This window comes from Oreochromis aureus, linkage group 2, assembly GCF_013358895.1.
Source record: "Oreochromis aureus strain Israel breed Guangdong linkage group 2, ZZ_aureus, whole genome shotgun sequence".
Lineage (NCBI taxonomy): Eukaryota > Metazoa > Chordata > Actinopteri > Cichliformes > Cichlidae > Oreochromis > Oreochromis aureus.
The window spans coordinates 9,756,671-9,781,337 of record NC_052943.1 but is presented as its reverse complement, the minus strand read 5'-3'; the positions used below and the strand labels follow the sequence as shown (position 1 = coordinate 9,781,337).

General features: G+C 40.9%; 1 protein-coding gene across 1 annotated transcript; it reads right to left on the bottom strand.

Moving 5' to 3' along the window:
* Window positions 1–3,531: 3,531 nt before the first annotated feature.
* atp10b (ATPase phospholipid transporting 10B) lies at window positions 3,532–23,205 on the bottom strand. Its single transcript, XM_031751173.2, has 21 exons — window positions 22,667–23,205; window positions 18,959–19,163; window positions 18,570–18,655; window positions 18,152–18,258; window positions 16,547–16,678; window positions 15,183–15,310; window positions 14,780–15,032; window positions 14,215–14,411; window positions 13,266–13,430; window positions 12,295–12,817; window positions 12,104–12,204; window positions 11,890–12,016; window positions 11,603–11,787; window positions 8,664–8,931; window positions 6,954–7,030; window positions 6,737–6,862; window positions 6,445–6,645; window positions 6,252–6,332; window positions 6,011–6,115; window positions 5,143–5,330; window positions 3,532–3,986 (listed from the first exon to the last, which is right to left on the bottom strand). Exons 1-21 carry the CDS (start codon window positions 23,074–23,076, stop codon window positions 3,692–3,694), a joined length of 3,960 nt encoding a protein of 1,319 aa, XP_031607033.1. The 5' UTR covers window positions 23,077–23,205; the 3' UTR covers window positions 3,532–3,691.
* Between the last annotated feature and the right edge of the window lie 1,462 nt (window positions 23,206–24,667).

The following is a 24,667-nucleotide window of genomic DNA, read 5'->3' as shown; positions in this document are numbered from 1 at the left end:
CTGGAACATGTAAGCATGACAAATATGCTTGGGGGGGGAGGTGAAAGGTGAAAACACTTTTTCACGGCACTTCTTGGCCCGGTCACTCTGTAGCTGTTGTGTACCGTCAATGTATTTTATGTAAGAATAATACCGTTCTCTGAAAACAGTTCATACATAAAAACGTCTGATTGCTTTCTGTCTGTCACTTCATGTTGTAGTGAAACATGTTGGCTGTAGTTGAATGATGGGCTACATTTTCAACCATTGTGTATAAAAGGGCGTAACTCTGCCATCTGCTGGTTGTTGGTTGGAAAAAAACAAAATATAATTCATAAGTTCTTTACGTTTCTACATCCTTCTGAAAATCTTAAAATTAATGAAATAATTAACCAGTTAATTTGCTCTTCCTTAAGTTACTGATTTTTCTGAAATTAACCACATTTGCATGCATCCAGGTTAGGACACCAACCACAGTGATGCCAGTTCATTGCAGAAAGAACAGGAGTTTCCTGTTCAGTTGGAGCAAGTCACACCTCCATCGAAAACACAATGGGTCTTTTGTCTGTTGGCCTGTTTGACTTTGCCGTCTTTTCATTTAGTTGACAGGTGTAAAAAATTAGGTAATAGCAGGTATTTGACTAAAGGCTTTGAACAGAAATGAATATGCAGAACTCAGATTAGTTCAAGGTTCAAGGTTCAAGGTTTTTTATTTGTCACATGCATAGTTATACAAGTATAACACACAGTGAAATGTATCCTGACACGCTCCTCGACATGTGCAAAAACGGGGGGGGTGGGGGTAGAGGAATAACATTATAAATATATATATGTATATATAGTATATACATTGGGTGAATGTGCAGTAGAAGCAGCAAGCAGGTGAATTCTGTACATTAATATGAATAGACATCTGACTATTTTACAGAATGGACACTCTAAACATATTTAAAGTTAAAGGAATTGAGTGTCTGGAGGAGAGTCTCAGTCAATTATAGATGATGTGAGATGGCGGGGTGTGTGTGTGTGTGTGTGTGTGGGGGTTGGTTTAGGGTCCGGATGGCTTGAGGATAGAAGCTCTTCTTGAGTCTCTCTGTCCTTGCCCGGATGATGCGGAACCTTCTACCAGATTGTAGAAGTTGGAACAGTTTGTTGCCAGGATGGGACGGGTCCTTCAGTATCTGTGTTGCTCTAGTCCGGCATCTCCTGGTGTAGGTGTCCTGAAGTGGGGGGAGAGCAATCCTGCAGCAGCGTTCTGCTGTACGGATCACTCTCTGGAGAGCTTTTTGGTCCTTCACACAGCTGTTCCCAAACCACGCTGTCATGTTCTGTGTGAGGATGCTCTCCACAGCGCCTGTATAGAAGATCCTGAGGATCTTTGGAGAGACCCTGAACTTCCTTAGTTGTCGGAGGTGATACAGGCACTGCCTAGCCTTCTTGGTCTGGACCTGAATGTGGGCAGCCCATGTCAGGTCTGAGGAGATGTGGACGCCAAGATATTTGAAGGACTGCACCCTCTCCACTGGAGCTCCATTGATGATAATGGGCTTGTAGTCTCTGTGCTGACTCCTTCTGAAGTCCACCACCAGCTCCTTGGTCTTGCTGACGTTCAGCTGGAGGTGGTTGTCCTGGCACCATGATGCCAAATTCTTCACTTCGTCCATGTAGGCCGCCTCATCGCTGTTGGAGATGGCGCCCAACAGCACTGTGTCATCAGCAAACTTCACAATGGTGTTGGAGCCGTGGGTGGCCACACAGTCAGAAGTGTAGAGGGAGTAGAGCAGTGGCGAGAGGACACACCCCTGTGGTGCTCCTGTGTTGATGGTGATGCCGTCGGAGACACACCCACCCACCCTCACCACCTGAGTTCTGCCGGTGAGGAAGTCCAACACCCATGCACACAGACGGCTGTTGAGTCCCAGGTCCCTCAGCTTTGTGAAGAGTCTGCTGGGCACTATTGTGTTAAACGCTGAACTGTAATCAACAAACAGCATTCTCACATAGTTACCCTGTTTCTTGTCCACGTGGCTGAGGGTGGTGTGCAGGACATGTTGATGTGGTTGTTATACGCTCAGTTTATGCTGTGACACTGTCAGGTCAACAGTTCTTCTTTTCTTTTTTTTAAAAACATGTGCACTTAAAAAAAAGATTTGCTGTCCTCATAAACATGAAGCAATAATTTTGAGGCAGCTGAAATCTATCAAATCAAAGGTTTATTTATTAAAATAAGTAATCATTAAGAAAAATATGTTTGGTATAAAATGTACTACCAGATTCCTTTAAATGTAACATTACATGGGAAAATTTACATGTAATCAAATTACTTAAAGTCAGCACTCTGGGCATGATTTGTTTTTTGAGTGTTACATTTTTTATTTTTATTCTTATTTTTGTTTTATTATTGCCCTGTGGGATTTAATATGTAGTTAGTTCTTTGCTTGTAAGGGAGTACCAACTCACAGTCGTTCCTCTGTTTAAAACCGAAGTATTTGTATCAAATCTGATTATGATGATAGTTTTGTGCAAAAGGTACAAATGAAACATTACAGGCCCACGATGTGCAATGCCACGCTGTCCCACATACAGCTGTAAAGATCTGTTTTGTATTTGTTTACTTTGCATGGATGTAGTTGTAGCTGGGTTGGTGTAAAGACCGGGTGAGATGAGGTCAGATGATCTCAAGAAGAAGAAGAAAGAAGAATCGCTGTATAAATTTATATCACTTATTGTTAGTGGTTTTCGTGTATGTGCAGCATTGATGTCAGCTTCATTGAAACTGCTTTTTATTCTACACAGGCTGTATTTAAATACTAATAAAAAAAAACATGTTTACATAACTTTAATGTTGCATGATCTCCTAAACACTGAAGCCTGATCCAAGCTGACTTTGTCCCATTTGACCTTTCTGCAGCACTTCGTTTTCAGCTCTAGAGGGCAGCAAAGATCTAACCGGGGGGAAGCGGGACGTTATATAAGCAGAGCTGCTACTGTATAATGAGGTATACCAATGATACCTCAGCCATTTTTTTTACAAGTGGATTCGCTTGTGCACACTCGATTTCCATAAAAAAAAGCAACAGACTTTGTAGCTCAGAAGTCTTCGCTTCTGATTCTTCTAAATTTATCTTTTTTGGCTTGTTTGATGTAGATGCTCCAGCTGGATTTACATAAAGCTTGACACACAAACACACACACACACACTGGGTGTTGGTGTGGAAAATAAAATTTGATTTCCATGCATTTCCATGGTAATTTTCACAGACATGCATATAACACACAAAAATTACTCCCAGGCTAGCTTATAAATGCTACTAATAATATTAATAATGGCAGTAAATTAAATAGAAGATCTGTAAATGTGGCTGTTTAGGATATCTAGGTGAGAGGACCACATTAAACCAGCTAAGCATTTTGTCCTGGAAAAGTGCCACTTTTTGGAGGGGTGGGTGGTATGACTAATTGGGTTACCACTATGCGCTGAAACCCCATCAGGAAACTAACAAGCTTATGTGTTACTTTGTTAGGAGGAGAGGAAGGAACAGACGGCCCACGTGCTTTTGTCACGTAGTTTATTGCAAAATAAACTCCAGTTAGAGAGCAGCAGTATCTCCCTGATTGCATTTCAAAAATGAAACATTAATGTATACAGGAGACTTATGCACTGTATATACAATCTTCTGAATAAATAATCATCTTAGAATTCCTTTTCCCTTCATGTTCCCTGTGAGCCTGCAGACTTTTGATAGTTTTTACTTATGACATTCAGTGTGAAATCATCCCCCATGATATCAGCAACCGCAAGAGACTCGGGAATGAAGTCCACAGGGGTCTCCAGGGTGGGAGAGGGGGGGGTAGAGAGCCTAGAGCGTTTGACCTGCCCGCCGCCCCTGTAGCTCCTCAACTCCTTCATCCACTCTTCTCTGATGGAGGGGTCCTTACGGTCCAGATGCTTAGCTTGTATGAACGGGGAGAGGGCGATAGAGTTCCGCAGCACGTGAAAAGTGTACCTGAGGGAGAGAGTGTGGTGGTGAGAAAGTAGGCCAGTGAAAAATATGCAGCCCTTTGATGTAAATCAGAGCGTTCTCTCTAAATATCAGCACTTTCAGACGCATCAGCAACCAAGAAGAAGAAGACCAAGCAGTGGTGCAGTCCTTCCTGACCTTCACGTTTAACAATATTTAACTACAATGCTGCAGGTAGGCTTTACACACCGTAAGAGCCTCATAATTTCATAGCAGTTAATGATGTACACAAGTCAAAGCGTGCTCTAGATCAATAGAAGTAATTAAAATATGAGACCGGCTAGCTTTAAATATGTGTGCAAATATAGACTAAAATAGTGATTTCTGTTTTTGTTGGTTTTTCTGTTGCTGCTCATCTAAGGTTATCTATGGCCTTTTGTGCAGAGATGTTCTATAATTTTTTTTAAAGATTTTAAGTGGCTAAGAAAAGGGTAACATGAGAGAAAAGTAGCATTGTCTGTTCCCTTTAAAAACCTCAGGATGATTCAGATTTGCCGTTGAGAACCACTGGGCTAGAAAATCCAACACAAATAGACGTGTATTAGGAAATAGACATAAACATAATTGGAAAACTGCTCAAATGGGTTTTTTGAAAATCGCTTAAGTGAGTTATATTTTGAACATGAATTCAGCATTGAATGAGTCATTCTTTAACTGAAAATAGAGAATATTTGCTTCTTTTTCTCTTTATTCCATTTTGAGTCACCGTACCGTTGACTGTGCTGAATGCAAAATACATTTATTAAAAATTATTATTGGTTTCAGAGCATTTTTATTTTCATCTGGTTCTCATATGACAAAAAAATTGAGAACATTAGAGTTTAATATCCTTAGTGTTGATTAACACCTGTGCGGCTAATTGTTGCTTTTCCATAATAATAGATTTGTAAGTGTATGTACATCCTTTCACATCTGGTGACTCCCTAAAGTAGAAATGAAGGAAATACAGAGGAAAAACCACCTTTTGCTGCTCATATTTCAAAATTAGACTATGTGATTGTTAACGATCGACACTGAAAAGACTTACCAAGGCTAGAAAGTGCTCAAAAATACACCCCAAAACTCAAAAAAAGCAAAAGCGACCATTAAAACACCCGCACTCTTTAGCCCCACTGGGTTTAAAGAGTGACAGACACGGTACCTGGGCAGGAGAGCCACCACAGTGGAGAGGATGCAGATAAGGTAGAACATGGGGTCCTCCATCTGGCTCTGGAGGATCCAGTATGGGTTGGAGGGAGGGTTGCAAGTTACACAGACGGCGCTGTAGGCGAGTGTCACGATGAAGTACAATGCCACACTGCCCAGCATGATTATCCAGTGAACCACCGTCTGCAGCACAAATGACAAAAAACAGCAATTACACGTGGTGGAAACAATCCAGTTAGCAACAAATACCCGTTAATTTTCTGCTGCAAGAGAAATATTTATGGCAAAAACATATTTTTTTCATGCATCCCTCTTCATCAGTTTTTTTGCATTACTTTGTTTCCATGCTTTTTTTTTCTCTTTTTTTTAATGTATTACTTCTATTGAACTTGCATATAAATACCTGACTTAACATTTTGGAAAGTATGCATATGCATAAAAAGTTAGGAATAGGTTTAGTGGTTTGTTAGTAAATGCAAAAAATTTAGTCTTTCTAAAAAAGAGATACGAATATTTGTATTTTGAATATTTGGAGTAAAAGCCGTGAATTAAAAATTAATACTGAAAAAAGGATGTAGCTCCTTATTCCTTAATCTTACTTTATTTCTGCCTATATTCAGAGGGTTTTTACAGAGGGGCTGTTATACATCATCCAGATTTCAAGAACATTTTTCTCCTGGAAACATAGAAAAACCTCCTCAGTTAACTCTATTGGATTTTCTAACTTATGTGTGTCTTCCCTTCATTTAAAACCAGTTTAGAGGTTCTAAAAATGTTAGAATTCAAATATGCACTAATAAAAAGAAGTGAATTAAAGACATTTCTGCTGAGGTTTATCATGATTATGTCAGTTCAGAACTCACCCAGGATTTAATCTCTATTGACAGATGCAACAGGATGATAAATAAAGCAGATGTGTTCAAAGGTGTTCCAAAAGTGAACATATCAATGTCTGAATCCTGGTAGACCTGAGATAAAAGTAAGTAAAGTAAGTACACTGTCAAATTTAAAGCAGAAAGCAGTTATCACATAGAGTAGTTAACCAGTAAATAACTGAAATGATGATTTCAATCAAAGATTAGACTGTTTAAAATTTGCACTTACAAGATATGGAACAAAGAAGCAGACCAGACTCTGATAGAAGGCATCGAGGATGGAAACCCAGAAAGTTGTAAACCTGTAATCCTGAACAAACAACACAAAAGTTGGAATTCATGAAGACAGAAACTAATCAAACTAATCAAACATTTTTATTCAAGACCGAACGCTTGCATGACTTTTTGGGAGTGTCACTAACCCCTTCACCCTGTCCAGTCTTGTACAGCTCGGGCACACCCAGCAGCATCTCCGCTGAGATATCTTTGTCCATGATTCCAAACATTATGGGTGGCAGAGAGGTGAAGAAAAGGTTGAAGAAAATCATCAGCCAGTAGTCGATCATGGCAGTGGCAGAGAATCCACAGAAGAACTGATACCAGAACAGCAGGTTTACGTAGGCCTGAGAAACATATTAAACACAGACGGTTAAAGGATGAATCATTACAGGATGTTAATTTAGACAGCAGAGCATCGGGATGCAGAACACTCACCACATTCTTATAGAAGAAATAAATGATCATGTTGGCCAGTCGAGTGTAGCACCAGTGTCCGTGGACCAAGAGAAGTTTTTTCAGGTGTTTGAAGCGAGATATGGCAAAATCACTGGCCATGACAGCCTGTAGATGACAAAGAGGAAATTTGATACGTTTGATGCTGTGAGGCAGGAGAAGAAAGCACATACATGGAAGTAAAGAAATCGATTCCAACCTGCATCCCCTCCTGTCCAGATATCCCAATGCCAATGTCAGCTGCTTGGATCATATTGACGTCATTTGCACCATCACCTAAAAACACAGAGCACAGATGCTGATTTAGTGGTTCATACAGAACCTTAAAATGTTTTAAGATTCACTCGCTTCACAAACTTTATGCACTGTATTCAGTCTTATTGTCTTTACTACATGGATTTAAGTCGTTACTGAACATGACACTTACTTATTATCACGTTTTAAGCTGGTATGGGAAAGCTATTAGGAAACGTGTCAATATGATTACTAATTTATCTCATTTAGCTCTGTGTTTGTTCTCTAAAAAGCTCTCTGATAACCATGCATTTGCATGAAAATAAAAGCTTTAATGGTAAGCACACCCTTACAGCTTCCTTAGGACTTAGGAAGCAGCAGCCAGGTGCTGCTAATCAAATTGATCAGTTGCTATAAGTTTGCTGGTCTGGTGCAATATGATGCAATAATGTATTACAATTAGAAAAAGACTGGACAAGTATGTCTTGTTTTGCAGGGTTCCCAGGAGGAAGCCTCTTCTCTCTAAAAACAACATGGCAGCAAAGTTACATCTGAACCAACCACAAGACTTGTGGTAGAATGTCTGTTGGACAGGTGAGATCAAAGTGGATCTGGCAGTAATGCATAGCACCACGTCTGGGAAAAACTAAACACGGCATATCATCACAAGCACCTCACAAAAGTGCATGGTGATGGAGGGGTCATCATTTGGATTTGTTTTGCAGCTACAGAAGCTGGGCATCTTGAGTCAACCAAGAACTCCTCTGACAGTTAAAGCTTAGCTGAAACTAACTCATGCAATCATCCCAAACAGAGAAGCAAATCTACAACAGAAAGATTAAAAAAAGACAAGAATCACGATGGTGCATTGGTCAAGTCAAAGTCCACACCTCAACCTGACTGAAATGCTTTAAGAGAACTGTGCACATAAACAAATGCCTGCAGACCTCAGTGAACTGAAAACTGTAGAGTGAGCCAAAGATTCCTCTACAATGATTTGAGAGACTGATAAAGTAATAACGAAAACAATTTCTTATAGTTATTGTTGCTAAAGGTGGTTCTACAAGCTACTGAATCATGGGTGTATTTAAACTTCACAGTCCTGTGAAAAGTCTTTGCTGAGCATGTATAAGTTTTTTTTGTAGGAGCGGCTCTCTGTGAAGTGAACTAAAGCACAACAACTAAACAAACATCTGAAGTGGGCTCCAAATACAGGGGATAATTTTACCGTCGTCAATATGAGCACTTTTTCACTTTGCTACATTATTGTCATTACCATCAGCTAACCCAGTAAAAATACAGCCACGATTCCCATTGTTTCCAGTCAGACTGTCTCACTGATTTGTTGAGGTTTCCAAAAGCTTTCCAGTGTCTATGTGAGCCTCTCCTATAGGCTATGACTTCTTTCTTTTTGCCTTTTAGTTTTACCTCTTGAAATATTTGACCCAAAGTGTACCTGTGTTTGACCTCAGCATGGATTCATTTTAAAAGGAAGTTTCAGTTTATCTTGCATCTCAAGCTCTAGTGTTTGGTTCAGAAATTATACAAAGAAAATGTTTTTGGTCACTTTCATATTATTTTTACTGTATTTTATGTATGATAGGAAGAAGTCAAGAACACATTAAATCAACTTTTTACTATACTGTACATGTAAGCATTTCATTGATTTTCTTACCAACGGCGAGTGTCATGACCTTGAGTTTCTCCCGGATCACTTTCACCACTCGGCTCTTCTGTAACGGCGTGACTCTGCAGCAGAGCACGGAGCGGCAGTGCTTCACCAGGGCCACAAAGCGATCCAGCAGGTCTGGCGACAAAGCCTTGTCCAGGGTAAGACCGTCAATGACCAGAGACATGTTTAGGGTGGTATCCACATTACGAGGATCAGCGTTGTACCTCCTCACTTCTTCCAGAGTGCAGTCCAGGATGTTCGTACACGTGATCTGAAAAACAGCAGATGATCGTTTAGATGATTTTTGCTTTGAAGTTTGTCAAACGTGAGCTAAAAATTGTGGAAAAATAAAATTGTTGTAAAGAGTTCCTACTTTCCTCTTTTGTTAATAATGGAAAACTAAATATGCTTGGGTTCTGGACAGATTTCCAGACAAAATAAACACGCCCATTTTTTTGATATTTTAGCAATACGATTACTCTACTGCTAATTCACGCTCTGGTCCCATCAGACTCATCATTGTTGTGTGTAAATAACTCCAACAAAAAGGAAAATGATGGAAGAAAAAGTTTTTTTTTCTATTTTTATTATTTTAAATTTCATTAGGCTTTGGTAGGACAGTGGTTGTGGGAGTGTATCTCTCAGGTGATCACTGAGTTACGATGGTAGAAAAAAATGGTTCGTTTCTAATATGTCTCCACTCTGGATTATGAGAGAATTATTTCCTCTGAGGGTTGAACATTAGACTGGTAATTAGATATGAAAGCATTAGTTATTGTGTTGAGGCTATCTCACTCCATTCATCATCAGTGACTAGTCCATCTGAGGGAAGCGCAGCAGCCCGTTTGTTTCAGAAAGTCCCACATGTATCCCTCAGGGCCGACAGCCAATTTCAGTCTATTTGAGGCTGGCGATGATTAGACATGGTCAGGTTGTTATGAAGGCTTCATTTCGGCGGTACCAGTTCTTTAATGACCTAAGAGAAGCAGGGCCACACCTGACACCTTATCTTTCTCTGATGGAAATGCGGGGGTTTGACCTTTAGTTAAAATGTAAAAGTGGTCACAAAGGTTCAGTCATTTAAATTGGAAGGATACAAGCTCACAGGAGGAGAAACCTACTGAAGTTACTGCTGGGAAAACGCACAACTTTCCCTGAATGACCATTAAAGAAAATCAGTGTTGTCCCCTGAAACAAGCTGTATGTGATTCTGTGAAATATAAATTACACGTTTCCCTAATCTGCTTTAAAAGGCCAATGTTTAATAGACTTTTTGAGATCTGTTAGCTACTAATGCTTCCGGTCTTCACAATGTTTTTAGTTTTTGATGAATTAAAATAATCGAGGAAATGGTCCTATTTCCTTTGAACCCTGTTAGAGTATTTATTATTTACTAATGGTGTGAATCTGTGTGTTTATTGAATAATTATGAACTTCAACTAAAAGGGTTCAGGATTTAAACTAATTCCACATCTTTTACAAGAATTTTGTAAAAAAAATTTCATTTTAATGAAATCAATATGCACACTATACTCTGTCTAATGTTTTCCTCTTCAGACATAGGTGATCCAATCAAATGTAACCATGCAAACAGTTTAATGTGCTTCTACTTAGTGCTCTTTGGTCAGCTGTGCCATTTAACTTCAATATTTTTTGTATGAAACAATATCAAACTGCAAGAGCAGTTTGATATCTTTCATACAGAGGGTCATCGCTGCTCTGTTACATACACCTGCAAATCTCCAGACAGAAAACTAGGCACCCGGGAATGTTTCTAAGGTTTTTTTCTGAGTCTCCTGTATAATCTGACACTCTCTGTCCCTTTAATTTCTGTTTTATTTAATTAGTGGTAGTTTTCACACTCCAACAGTGGCGCTTTTTGCCTTGAAAACTGGGAACATCTCTTCTGTTATGGATCAGGAACACTGAAAATGAAGGTAAATTTCTGATTTGATTGGTGTAGGAATTCTTGTATAAAATTCAACCAACTTTTTGGTAGGCTCTCTAGAAGCAAGATTGCTTATTCTCCCATATGGAAAAGAAATAGTAAAAACTTATAAAAGACTTGCATAAGATGTGGCCTACTTCATATAGTGAATCATATAAGGCTTATATGATTTACTCATGAAAGTGGCCACTTTCTCATTGCTTTCATATATTGTTTTAGTAAGTATCCAAAACATACAAGTTTCATTTATATAATTTTTCAAAGAATCTTATATCTGTTTTCACTCTTGTATGCTTTTCATACAAGTTTCACACAAGACAGATACAAACTTTATCTTTTCCATATGGGCTGACTAAATCAACACCTCTAAGTGATCAGATTATGTGCTTATTTAAATCACCAAAAGATGCACATTAACAAAATTTTTAGCCTTTTATTTAAAATTCTTATTTTTTATTAATAGTTAGATTCCATGATTTGACACCACAATCTGCACAGTAAATAAGAAGATGCCACTGTTAGTCAGTTAGCTTAGTTTAGCATCTTCATCTAAGTTTTTTTTCTATCTTCATGTTAGATTTGGCAAAAATGTGGATGCCTTTTCTGACACTACCCTCCACATTTATCCAGGCTTGGGACAGGTACTAGGAGTACACTGGCTTGTACACCTAGTACCCTGGCCCCCTAGGATAAAACTACTTTTGACTGCTGCCTTGATGCAAGGACTCATCACAGCAGGTGGTAGATTTTTTTTTCCAAGTCAGATGCCGTTTCTGACGCAACCCAAAGGGGATTTGTGCCTCGTCCTGGGAACTTTCCCATGTTTGCAGAATCTGTACTATCTACATATTTACCATGCACATGAGTGTTGTAGGTTGCACAACCTAAGTACATTACTTTGATTTCCTGAAAAATTAATTAAAGCTCCATTTTCAACACATGCCATAATGAAAAACACCTCATTCAGCAAACCTTGAGTGTGAGGCCTCCTCACCTTGTCTTTGCAGCCCATATTTATTACCAGGTCTTCGTCTTCAAGGAGCCCACAAGCATATCCAATGTTGACAGCTGTCTCTGGCTTGTCACCTGTCAGCACCCACACCTTGATCCCTGCCTCGCGCAGTGCCTGGATGGTGTCTGGAACGTTCTCCTGCAGACGGTCTTCAATGCCTGTAGCTCCTGCAGATGGACATATTTCAAATAAAGGCACCATTCGCACACAAATATTACACAAAGATATACAGTATACAGCAACCAATGCACGATTGGTGGATGTGTCACCTAGCAGGGTGAGATTTGTCTCTAGCTGCACAGCAGTGTCCATAACGAGCCTCTCTCTGTCTTCTATAGCAGCCATAGCTTTCTTTCTGTCCACTGACCAGCGTTTATACACTGCTTCACTCACAACCTGAAACACATGGAGAAAAAAATGAAACAAAGCTTCACTTAAATAAGCAAATCATGCTGGTAAATAGGATAACGTATGATTTTGCACCTTCTTTGCGATGCACAGTGTGCGGAGCCCCTCTTTAGCGTAGCAGTCGAGGTGACGCTGAGTAACAGTTGCTATATTTTTCTTATTGCCACTGAAGTGCTCTGGAAATATTACAAATTAATTAGAAATGCACTGACCAGTTAATATAGATGCATACTATAAGCACTTAATGTACTCTAATCTCAACATACCTGCATAGGGTGTACCAAGTAACTCCATGATGGCAAAATCTGCGCCTTTAGTGTACAGCACATACTCTTTGGTGATTGGGTGTCGCACCAACACAGACATTCTCTTCCTATTGGAGTCAAAGGTCAAGGTGTCCAGCACCTCAAAATCCAGCACTTCCCCAGACGGTAGTTTCACTGAAACACTGTCAGGGGTGCGAGACAGCAGAGTGAAGCCATATGCTTTGGCAGCATAGACCAAGGCAGCCTCATCTGGACTCTCCGCCTCATATCTCAGATTATCTGAGGTCAGCGCAGGCTCGTCGCTCAGGGATGGAGGATGAAGCGAACACGGCTGGAGCCCGGTGGTGCGGACCCCCTCTGTTTGTCCAGAGGGCTGAAAATGCTCCTCTGAGTCCTCTGTGAAGGTACGGTTTCTCTTGGGCTTGCGCTTGCAGAATTTAAAGATGCTGCCAGCATTTCTCATCAGTCTGGACAAAGTTTCCAGTGGAGTATTTGTGTGCTTGGCTTGTGGAGACACACTCACCTGAGAAAAAAAAAAAAGAATCAAGAAATGTATTAAATAGCTTTAGGAAGACCTCTTCTCACATTACACATATGGTAACACACCAAAACGTCCCAGTAACAATTCTTTTTCCACTCAGTTTTTCCACTCAGTTTCTTTTTGTGCATTAACCCTTGTATGTGAACTCAGGGAGGAAAACACACAGATTACATCCATCATCCATCTGCCAGACTTCAGAACTGCACAGTCCAGAGCAGCAAATGTTCAACTTAATGAAGCTTGCTCTGTTTGCAAATCTCCACTTGCTACATGTCAGTTTAGTGAAGACTGTTTTTTTTTCTTTTTTTGTTCTATTTGAAGTTTGACAATGGAAGTTTAAAGAGGGCACATCTTTCATCTATCATTTCTCCACCGGATGTGCCCTCCATCTCTACTTCCCATCCACTGTCGCAGCAAACTGAGCACTCACCCTCCTTCTCTGACTTGTTGCCATGGAAACCACCACTGTGTTGCAAATGGCGAGGGCCAGAAAAAAATCCAGGTAAGCATCTGTCTTCTGGCTGTGGCTGAGGCTGCTGCCTGATGTCCTGCTAATCTTCTGAAACAGCTTCCCGTCTGGGACCACCTCAGTTTCCTGTCGGAGAGCAAGTTAATGATTTTGTTAATGAAACACTTTTATTAGTAGATTTATTGCTTACGTTATGCTTTTCCAGCTTTGACTTGAGGAGACCGGATAACGTTTCTCTGTTTTCATTGTGTTTTTGTTTGGTCCATGTTTAAGGAAGAGCTGCGAGGAGAGAAGGACAGAAGGAAGGAAGGAAGTGTTCATTCATACGAGCATTCAGCTCTGTTTGAGACGCAGCATGAGGAGTGGTAAGATGGGCTGTGTGCTACCTTGCTGGCATAAACATAAGACTTTTTCTGTCTCCGCCTGTATGCCCAGGCCTCCGCTCTCTGCCCCGCAGATAAAAATAGGCGCAGAGTTACTGTACTGTAAATCAAGACGACGATGACTAATCTATAGTGCACATTTACAGTTTATGTGACATCACCGGCCTGTGCCAAATGATGCTCAGCATGACCATATGTCCTGTCACAGACACAGGGGCAGCTTTGAGCCAAAATGGATGTGCTCATCACTGACACCTAGCAGCTCGGCCATCTGCAGCAGGGACTGGGACCTTCTGACAGAAGGTTGGGTCACATTTGGGTAAAAAAGTAAGAGTTTGAAATTAGGTTGAAATAAGGATTCAGATGTGAAATAAGGCTGAGGGTGGACTTCCTCGTTTAAAACTGAAGTTGTGAATTGCGCAATAGCTGAACAGCAGATTTGGAGGAAAGCAGGAAAACTGTTTTCTCTCACCTGCATAAGCAGGTATCCAGACAGAGAGAAAAAAGAAAAATAAACATCATCGTACCAGTGGGCTGCTGAACGCCACATCGCTCTGGGCATTTCCTGTGACTTTGCTTCTGCGTCGGCTGCCATGGCCATGTGTGTCTTCAGCGTTGGCTTCTTCACTATCCAAGGACCAACCAGTCGGTAGAGGTTGTGGATGCTGGTTGAAGAGGACCTCCTCTTCTGCCTCGGGCTCATCCAGGACAGCCAGGCGGATGGCTGCAAATCACCCCAAAAAACATGTTGACACATGCATTAATACACTAACAGTGCTGCGGGACTGTTTAAAATCCGAGATTAGACAGCTGAGTGGAAGGACTCTTTCAGTAAGTCAAAAAACCAGAGCATTCAGCAAGGTAACAAGATTATTAATAATTAAGAGAGCTCTCTTAATGTTTCTGTTAAACTAGTGATAACCTTCAGATTTTTTTTTAACCTAGTTTTCTGTCTGGTTTAATCACATTTTCATTTGGAGAAATCTGCATATCAAAACACAGTTTGTAACAATGTTACAAAACAGGTCATAATCATGACGTTGGCTAAAATGCATCAGCTTTGGGTTAAAATAACTCATTGAAGATGTTTACCGTTCTCTTTGTGTGGGTACTCGGTTCCCATGATGGAGCATCTCCGAAACACCATCTTGTTCTCAGTCAGGGTGCCCGTTTTGTCTGAGAAGATGTATTCAATCTGTCCCAGGTCCTCTGTGATGTTCAGAGCCTTACACTGTATGCGGCTGTCAGTCTCCTCGTCGTACAGATCAATATCATTAGTGATGAAGAAAATCTGGCTAATCTTGACCAACTCGATGGATACGTAGAGAGAGATGGGAATCAGGATCTTGAGAGGAGAGGGGTAAATAGGAAAAAAGGTGAAAGGTAACCCAGAGAGTAAACAGGAGGACAGTAAATGAGACAAGAGGAGAGAAGATTAGTTTAATGACTTCAAAATGAATAACAACACCCTCCAAACTGTCAGAGAGAGCAGTACCTGCAGCAGGATGATCATGGTGAAGAACATGTAGAAACTAGCAAGACTAGGGCTGTCCAGCTGACCGCTGGTGGGGGGTACCAGGTAAGGGGGCACAACAGGCATAGCATTAAGCCATAAGTAGTGACCTGCATACAGGAGGACAGCAGGATTAATCACTGACTGCAGTGCACGGAGGAAAGCTATTTTTAGCAGCATACCTTCCTCTGTCTTCTGTCTTGATATGAGCTTGGGCTTGTGCCCATTTTTTTTTTATTGGAAGTTAATGTCCCCTCATAAATGTAAAGCCATCAAACATGAATCATTTTGTGTAGCGATTTTACAGTTAAGAGATGTAATTCATTACCAGTGTTGGTCAAGTTACTTGAAAAAAGTAATCAGTTACTAATTACTGATTACTTCCCCAAAAAAGTAATCCCGTTACTTTACTGATTACTTATTTTCAAAAGTAATCAATTACTTAGTTACTTAGTTACTTTTTAAAAACACGATTTACAACCTGAATAGGTGATAAAGCGATAGATCTTTCAGCCCAATTCTACTTTTTCTGCATAATCCATCATACAAAATGTAATCAAATGGAAAAGTCTCTTTTTAAAACTTTAAACTTTAAATCTTTTAACATTATGCATCAAGCAAAAACTTAATTATATGCAACATTCTCTGACTGGAAGAAATTTGTTTAACAATTAAACCTATTTTCTGCACATTCCAGCACATAAAATAAAATATGTTTTTGTGTTTACACTCACTCTTTCAAATAGATGAAAGTAAAACACAGCAGAAAATAAATAAAATCAAAGACTAGCGGTCCTGTTGCTCTATTTTCACCTGTAAAGCAGGACTGGGTTAGGCGGAGGTTTACCCTGGTGCAGGTGTGCCGCAGCGGTCAGTGGAAGAATCCGCGAGTTTCTCTGTGAATTTCCCATTACAGTCGTGAAGCACTCGGTGCTTGCTTGGAAGTTTAGGGGTTTTTTTCGCTGTAAAAAGAAGTTTTCTTCCCACGCACAATGGACACTAATGTTTTTGTCACTTTTTATGGAATCAAACTCAAAATAAGGTCAGTACTTCCACGCTTTGAACGCTGCATGCTCATACTCTCTCGCACTTGATATATTATGATCTGCACACAGCTGTTGTCACGAACGTCGCACTCGCTTATGTCACTGTCATGAGACATTCTCGCAAAAAATCACGGTTTTAGTAACGCAGTAACGCAGCGTTCCTACGTGAAAGTAACGGTAATCTAATTACCGTTTTTGCAATAGTAATCCCTTACATTACTCGTTACTTGAAAAAAGTAATCAGATTACAGTAACGCGTTACTTGTAACGCGTTACTGCCCATCTCTGTTCATTACTGACCTAGTGCTCCGATAAGACACATAGTGAAGAGGAGAATGACGCAGAAGAAGACGTCTATGTTCAGCCTCCGCTCGAGTTTGCTGCGCTTGTATCTTGGCCCGCTGTTGTTGAGCATGGACTTGGTTTCATGGCCTTAAAGGTAGGAGGAGAAGGTGTTGATTCCACACCCCACATGGTGAGTGAAAATCGGTATCACACGTTAAGACATGCATAATACATAAGAGACTTTACTGTCATTGTGCCACTGTCACATTAGCTTGTGCTCACTAAAAAAAAGCAAAAAATCTTAAATATTGTAATAAAATACTGTAATTATATATGTGTGTGTGTGTGTGTGTGTGTGTGTGTATGTGTGTAAATGGAAATTTATTTATTTTGGGATTAAATTTATTTTGCACTTTACATTTTTGGTTAAACACATTTATTTTTTTAAGGCAGGCATATTTTTTTTTACCTTTCCCATATAATATCTCAGGTTTTTTAATACTTGATGGACTTGATGGATCCTGTCAGCACACTAGACGTTTTATGCAAAATGAACATCATTTTCATCTGTTCATTCTCTTCAGTCCAAGACTCCAAATTCATAAATGCTAACATGCTAAATAAACACTAAAACAACATGGTGGCAAACGTCATCATGTTAGCTTTTTTTTTTTTAGCATGCTAACATTAGCATACAGGGCTAAAAACTGAAGCCATGGTGGAAGTGCTGATACTTGCAGTTCCTTGAGGGATGGTACACCAGTTTGTTACGATGAAGACTGATGTACCAGTACATCTATGTTTCCATCTCCATCTGTGGTCATGAGGCTACAAGCAGCGACAGAAAGAATAATGTTGCTGATACAAGTGGCAACAGGGCTCTCTCTTACAGATAGTGTGAGGAGCACGGTAATTTAAGAGGGACTCAGAGTGGACACTAGATTTCTCCACAGGAAGTGATCACTTTCGCCATCACTTTGTGGCTGGCTATCAGTCTCTGGTTGCCAGGGTAACTCTCTAATGTATTTGTCATTCTGTTGTATCTTGGCGATAGTTGGTGGTTGCTTCAGTCAGGACCCACCCACTTCACCTGTTTGCACACCCCTTAAGACGTCCAGGTTTCTAATTCCTATGCCTTGTTTTTTCCTGTTTTTTTTTTCTTTTTGTGCTTTTTCTAATAAACCTCATAATTTTTAGCATTAGCTAAGAAACTAGCACTCCACCCTCTGGTCTAAATGTGGTCACTTCTGGCTCCAAAAACCCAAGCTGTTAGAGGTTATATGTTAGACTGACCAGTGGGTGAAGGGATGATGGCTACTTCTGTCTTTTTTATACAGTCTGTGATTATGATTATGATTATGTAAGTCTGACAGAGCAGCTGGCTTTGTGGTTCATTAAACTGCACAATAATTACTTTTCTGACAGTAAAGAATAATAAAGGGAAACATAATGAATAAATGTAAAGAAAATGTGACATTTTTAAATAGTAATTTTGAGTTACGCTTGTAGTTTGTGAAAAGCGTCTTCTTGTGATCTCAGTATTTCAAGAATCGTGGTGGGAACAAACATTAAAAGCTCAAGGTTAAAACAGTGAACCAGCTGAGAAAATGGACAATATACCTGCATATACCACAAAGCCAACAGCATGGTCCGTGTTTCTCACTGTGCAGCCTCGCAGCAGCAGACTTTCAATTCCAGCTCCCACCTTCTGCTTATCGGGTTTCTCTCTGCAGCAGGAGAAAGTCAGAAGCCTCCTTTTTACTGTCAGATCTCGTTAGATATTCATTACTGCTTATATATTCCCCATTAGCAATTCTCCTGCTTTATGTCTATAGCTGGCCAGCATAGGCAGACCACCTGTAAGAGCTGTGGTGCCTGAGAAAATCGATTCTAGTCTATTACAGCCCCAATAATGCCTATGGTTGAATCAGGAAGTCCAGCAAGGGGGTTGGAATTAGTTTTGCTTGGCTGCTTTGAAAGGCTAATAGAAACTGGGGAGCAGGGAGGGGTTCATGTTGTCTGTGTTTTTGATACCCACACGTAACCCTTGAAATGATTCAGGTTGTTGTTGGGCTTTTCACACACCACGATCCCTTTGAAGCTTTCAGGCTCAAATTTTGGATGCTGGGAAAAGGAAAGAGAGAAGAGACACGGGAAAATCATTACAATGGAAACTTTTTAAATGCAGCTTAACCTGTACTTCAAGATGTCTCCTGCACCCGGGAATGGCAATCCCTCTCCAAATACATGCGTTAAAGCTATGTAATCCAGCAGGTATGTCTTCACTTACTTTGACACGTTGTAATGATTTGCACTTTAAGTGACATCCGGACATGACACGACTGTTTTCAGAGTGTATTCAATTTCAGTCACGCAGAAAAAGAAGGAAGGAGAAAACAAAAACCGGGAGGCAGATTTAACTCTCACCGTGTTGCAGACTCCAGACACAGGTGTCCTCTGCTTCAGGTTGGTCTCTCCATCCAGGTTGGCTGTCTCTATGTGACACACACCGTTGGGGTCTGATGTGTAAAGCAGGAGGAGGTCTGCAGGGATGATCTCATTGCAAACCACCTTCACAAAATCTCCCACTCGCACATCTTTCCAGCATCTCTCCACAAACTGCTTCTCTTTCCTGAAGAGATGCCAGCGATCATTAAATTTTTATCTGTGAAGTTTGTTTTTGTTTTTGTTTTTTTGTTTTTTGGGGTTTTTAAAAAAAACCCAAACACTTTTATACTAATTTAAGCTGATGTTTTTGTCACGTTCATTAAACATAGCATTATTAGCATAGCCATCTTTTTTATAAATGCATGCAAATGATAACACTTTCTGATGCTGTCTGCAATTTATGATTGCCCAGACTAAGCAGCTAAAATACTTACCAATAGATACAACAGAACAACTGGAGGTCTCAAAAGAAAGAAGAAATAAATTATAACACTTTGTAAGCTGCACAGTATTATTAGGGTTGCAGGCTATTACACAAAAAAGGGAAGCCAAACTCATTTTACAATGTTGGCCTCATGTGGTCCAGTTTAATCTTAAGTAGGCTGAACTTGCCCCCTTTCAGTAAGTGTAAAGACTTTTACACACATTTAAATCATTATAATATAAAAAAAAGTGCAATTTCAATTGTACATCTCAGTTTTTCTGCACAACAATAATCATTTAATTACTAATTAATTACTTTGTTGTAGTATAAATGGCAATGGTGGTGGTGAAAATGAAATACAGTCCAAAATCTATGCAAATGCAGTGCTCTGGAGTGTCCTCTCATTCGAAAGTGACAACACTAAAACGCTTTAGACCTGAAAGAGTCAAGGTCCGGCCTAAAGGACAAAGTAAACAGTTTGGTTTCAGTATTAGTTCAATAGAACAGTTTTTATATTATTAATTTATTTGTTCTTTTACTATTTTAACTTCACAGTAAAAATAAATTTCCTTATTAAACATCAGTTGAGAGTCTATTTTAACCATGTCTTCTAGCAACTTGATGGTGTTCTGGTTGCTTCGTTCCATTTAGCTTATTTTTGTCCTTTAGGTTGGGACATGACTTCACAAACCTTTAAAGGCCTTAGGCGTGTGTCTTCAGGTGTGTCACTTCTGAATGAGAGAACATGCCAGAGCGCCTCCCTGTAGAGGCAATTTTTACACATTAACTGAAGTGTACTACAGGTGGTACCTCAAAATAATGTTTAAATGTATTATCAGAATAGACGATTATGATACTCTATGAAATTGTCCCTTGTCCTTTCCTTTGAATTACCCCTACAGTAGTCATTACTTAAAAATACTTAAAGTTTAATTAGTTTCTTCTTTCCTTTGTGACCTCTAGTTGTTACATTTACTGTATACTTAAAAATACTAAAAAATACTACAAATACGAACCATTCTACTGAACCTACTGGAAAGTATGTTTTTTACTTTCCAGTATGGAGGGAATGCAGAGGTGTGATATGTGTTTCAGAAAAGGAAAATTGTAGAGATGGTGTTTGTCAATAAAGCACAGCACGTTCCACATTAACAGATGAGGCAGTTCCCAGGTAGTGAGGTTTAACCATGAGGGTGAGAGATGCAGGTATGCTGCTCTGCATGTAGGACCTGATCGGTTAGCTGCTGCTGAACACCACGCCTCACTCCAAACAAAGCCAGGACCGCAGACTAATATATTTTTAGTTTCTTGTGCTTATTAATCTCACAAGACGCACGCACAGTCCTTTTCATGTCCGGAAGGCTTTACAGTTGTTACATTAGTTTTTGTTTTTTATACGTCAGGCGGTTGAATTCCAGGTGTGGGAGGTGTTAAGCGTGCGCTCTAACCCTTGACATCATTCCTCTGATTTATTTAATCCGTCATTCTGAAACATTTTACGAGATATGGTTTCTTACTAAGACTTATATAAGAAGACACACAGCTGATGAGCTGTTAATGTTAAATTAGGAGCCACTGCTAAGAGGCAGTTAGCTTAGCACAAAAGACTGGAAACAGGGGAAACCTGTTTCCCTAAAACCTGACTTTATTCAAAGATTAAACGCTTGCGCCTACAATTACGCAGTAGTCATTATGTGCCACAAAAAACTGTTGAAATAATACTTGAAAAATGAACATGTTACTTGGTGAGCTTTAGAAGTGAGCTGTTGAGTTGGTGAGCTGTTTAATGGAGACAGCCACTTATTCCGAAAAAGAAAATTTTAACCTCAAGACTCTCACAATTATTAAATTCAACTGCTCTGAGCCACAGTTTTTTGGGGGTTTTTTTGAGAAAATGATGCTCCTTTATTAGTTTGCCTGTTTCTTTGGCGATCAGGTGACACTTGAAAGCAGTGATGATACAATATCAGCCAGATTTGTTTAGCTGAATTAAACAGCAGACATGGGAACAGCCTGTGAGGTGTGGTGGCTGGTTGTAATGCTATGCAGTGAGACAACAAGAGGAGAGCGTGACGTGGCATTCAAACGCAGTGACAAACAGCCGGCATGCTTCATGCTTGGCGCGTTTTCACGCAGGTGGACTGACAAGTGTTTGAGACAAGATGGGTAGAATGACCCAGAAGATAAGACACGTTCTGCTCAGACACTTCACACTTCTTTGAAAACAATATTCTGTTGAGATAATGGGGAAAATACTACGTGCCTAAGAGATGGCGCGATTGATTAAAGTCTGATCTCTGTCATCAGGCTGCACCTCCACGTGGGCCTTTTCAGGTAAAGATGTGTGTGGAGGCCTAAAAATCCGTCCCTAAGCTTCTTTAGGAAGTATTTGTATACTTCAAAGAAATCACAACCAACTGATTTTGTTCTAAGGTTTATGAGCCCAAAATGAAGCTTTAGCATCTCCTCCCAGTGAGCCGTGAGAGACCCGCAGGAACCTGCACAGCAGCGCACAACTGCTCTGTGTGTGAGGCAGAGGCAACTACTGTCCAGATGGACCGGCGTGTTCTCTGAAGTGTTTGAAATGTTGTGTCTGGAGACCACCCTTCAGGCCACCTGGACCCTGTCACCACACACACACACACACACACATACAAACACACACACTGTGGGCTTTTCCCCCAGCTGAGGCTTCCTAACACCTCTGCTGTCTCTTCGGGGAAACCAGCAGCGGGCGGCGGGTTAATTATAAACCCTACCAGAAGTTGAGGCTTCATCATTGGAGGCGGTGTCTCCAGTCTCACGTCATACCCACCTCCCCGCTTCCACCATGTCCCACTGTACTCCAAAATCACAGCAGCAGGAGGGATGGAAATGACAGTGTTTATCCTCCTTTGTGAATTATTCATTTTTCACCAGTAATTATAAAAAGCAGATAACATCTAACATTACTGTCTTTGCTGACGCAATGCCCGAACGAGGATTTCATCAAATGTGCACAATGTGACGGTGAGAGATATTGTTATGAGGCTCTTCAAAGGAGGAATAATCACCCACACATGTTCTATTTCTAAGTCGAAAATTCCCACGGGGGTGCTGCAGCGCAGAGGAGGTAGAACACAATTGTACAGATCTACGCAATCAAACAGCAGGGAAGAGAGGAATCACAAGCACAGATGTGGATCGTTCAGGGCACATCGTGCATAAACAGCAAGGCACAGCTGTTTCTATATTTGGGACATGACTGTCATCTAGTCAGTTACCTGCTGTAGATGAAGCACGGCATGTTGTTAAGCTTCCTGTCAGACTGGTACCTCCTGAAGTCCTCCCAGGCGTCCTTCATAGCGGTCAGAGACAAGATGACACAAATTGGGATAAGGGCTATTTCTGGCTGGAAAGCATTCACTTGAGGGATAAAGTTCAGAATAACAAGCCCCACAAAGTAGAGGTTGGCCAGACGGTGAAACTGCTCATAAAGATTCATGGGGATGAAGAAGAGGAGGCTGTATTTTGTGGTCTTGATGGCATTTGATGTGAAGTAGCGGTTAGGTTGCTTTCCCTTCTCTAATCCTTCATAAGGTAGATTAGACTCTAAGCTGCGGAGTTCGTTCTCCCGTGCCCTTTGACCTCGCAGGGCATCCCTCACCAGGGCCAGCGGGCTCCTCCACGTCATGGTTGCCTGTCTGCTTTCCTTTTCCTCTTCTCACCAATTTTTCCTTCCCATCCTCTGGAAATCCACTGCTGGTTTGTGTTAAATAGACTCTCCTCAGGCTCCGTCTTTCCTCCAGAGATTCTCGCTGAGTGTGTGAGGCCTGTGCCGAAACAAGTGACAACACACCTAGTCCTTCTCTTGAGTCCTCCCCCTTGCACTGACAGGTGTGTTGCATTCTTTGTGCTCGAGCTGTCAGGGGAAAGTAAGCCAGGTGATTACACCCAAAAAAAATGTTGTGATGTGTCTTGAAGAGTCAGCTGATTTCAATTTGGGTGGCAGTGATTTCCTTCCTTAAGTTGTATCATGTTTTCGACTGAAATAATCTTACACTTCATTGTGGTGAGTCTGTGTAGTGTGTAGTCGGTATATTACAGACTTTGGGTGTTGATTAAAAAAATAACACACATAAACAAAAAGCTACTATCACATATGCAAGTCAAGGGCCCTGAAAAGCTGACAATGTCATAGTTGCAGAGCAGAAAATTGGTGCAGTGGGTCATAGGGAGATTTGAACTGACAGCACAACACTGAACAGACTGCCCAGGGCCAGTATATATGAAGAGTCTGCATGAACCCGGCAATGGATAGCAAGGCTTTTTATTGGTGCACAGGAGACAAAAAGTCCTCTGCTCATGGTCTGCTGTCTCTGCAGAAAGGTCAGAGGTCAGCTACAGAAGCTTCACAGGCGTTCCAGGAAGACTTCTTGTCGCCGCTTTAGGAGGACAGATGTAGAATTTTCCGGACGGGTGTGTCGAGAGCTGGAACTTTGATGGCATTAATTATGCAGGAGTCTGCGAGCGGAACTGCTCACATGCATGTGTGCGAGTCTATGTTTGATGGACTACAGCAAAGCAGCCTCTTGCACAGATGGCAAGCATGTAGGATGCTTTCCACTTCCTCATGTTGACATATGTTGTCTTTTCCAAAGCAGGCTGCCAAACCTGTTTAAGGAGGCCTGATTTGCACCGGGTCAGTCGTTTAACGTGCTTAAATTTAAACTTCAGGGGTATTTATAGTGACTGCAGTAAATCTATATGTAGTATTTTACACACAGCACGTGGAGATGGATGATCCTTCTGGTTTGTAAGGATGCCACGCATGACCTTGCGGGTGATTTATTTTGTTACAGAACAGATGACACAATCAGGTTCAGCTTCACCGGGGAGCTCAGCATGTTTTTCCATCAAATATGTGTACAGCGAGGAGGGGGGCGGCTCTGGGTGTAGCATTATGGGAGTGCGGCAGACTCACCCTCTCACCCGTCCCAGTCAGCTCTGGCTGGGTTTGGCTTGGCTGGCACACCGACTTTCACAGTGGCGCAGCTGTGAGTCCACACACACGCACACACACAGAAACAAACACGGTCTTGGAACAACACGCACACACCAGATTCCACAGAACAGAGGTCTGTGCATTGCTAATTATGCCAGTGACATGGAAACACAACAAAGTAGAAAGCATCTGCCTTCCCCCCCCCCCTTACATGACAACACTAATGCCCTTTTTGAAAAAGAGAAAAAGAGAAAGAGAGGGAGAGAGGGCCAATTTAGCA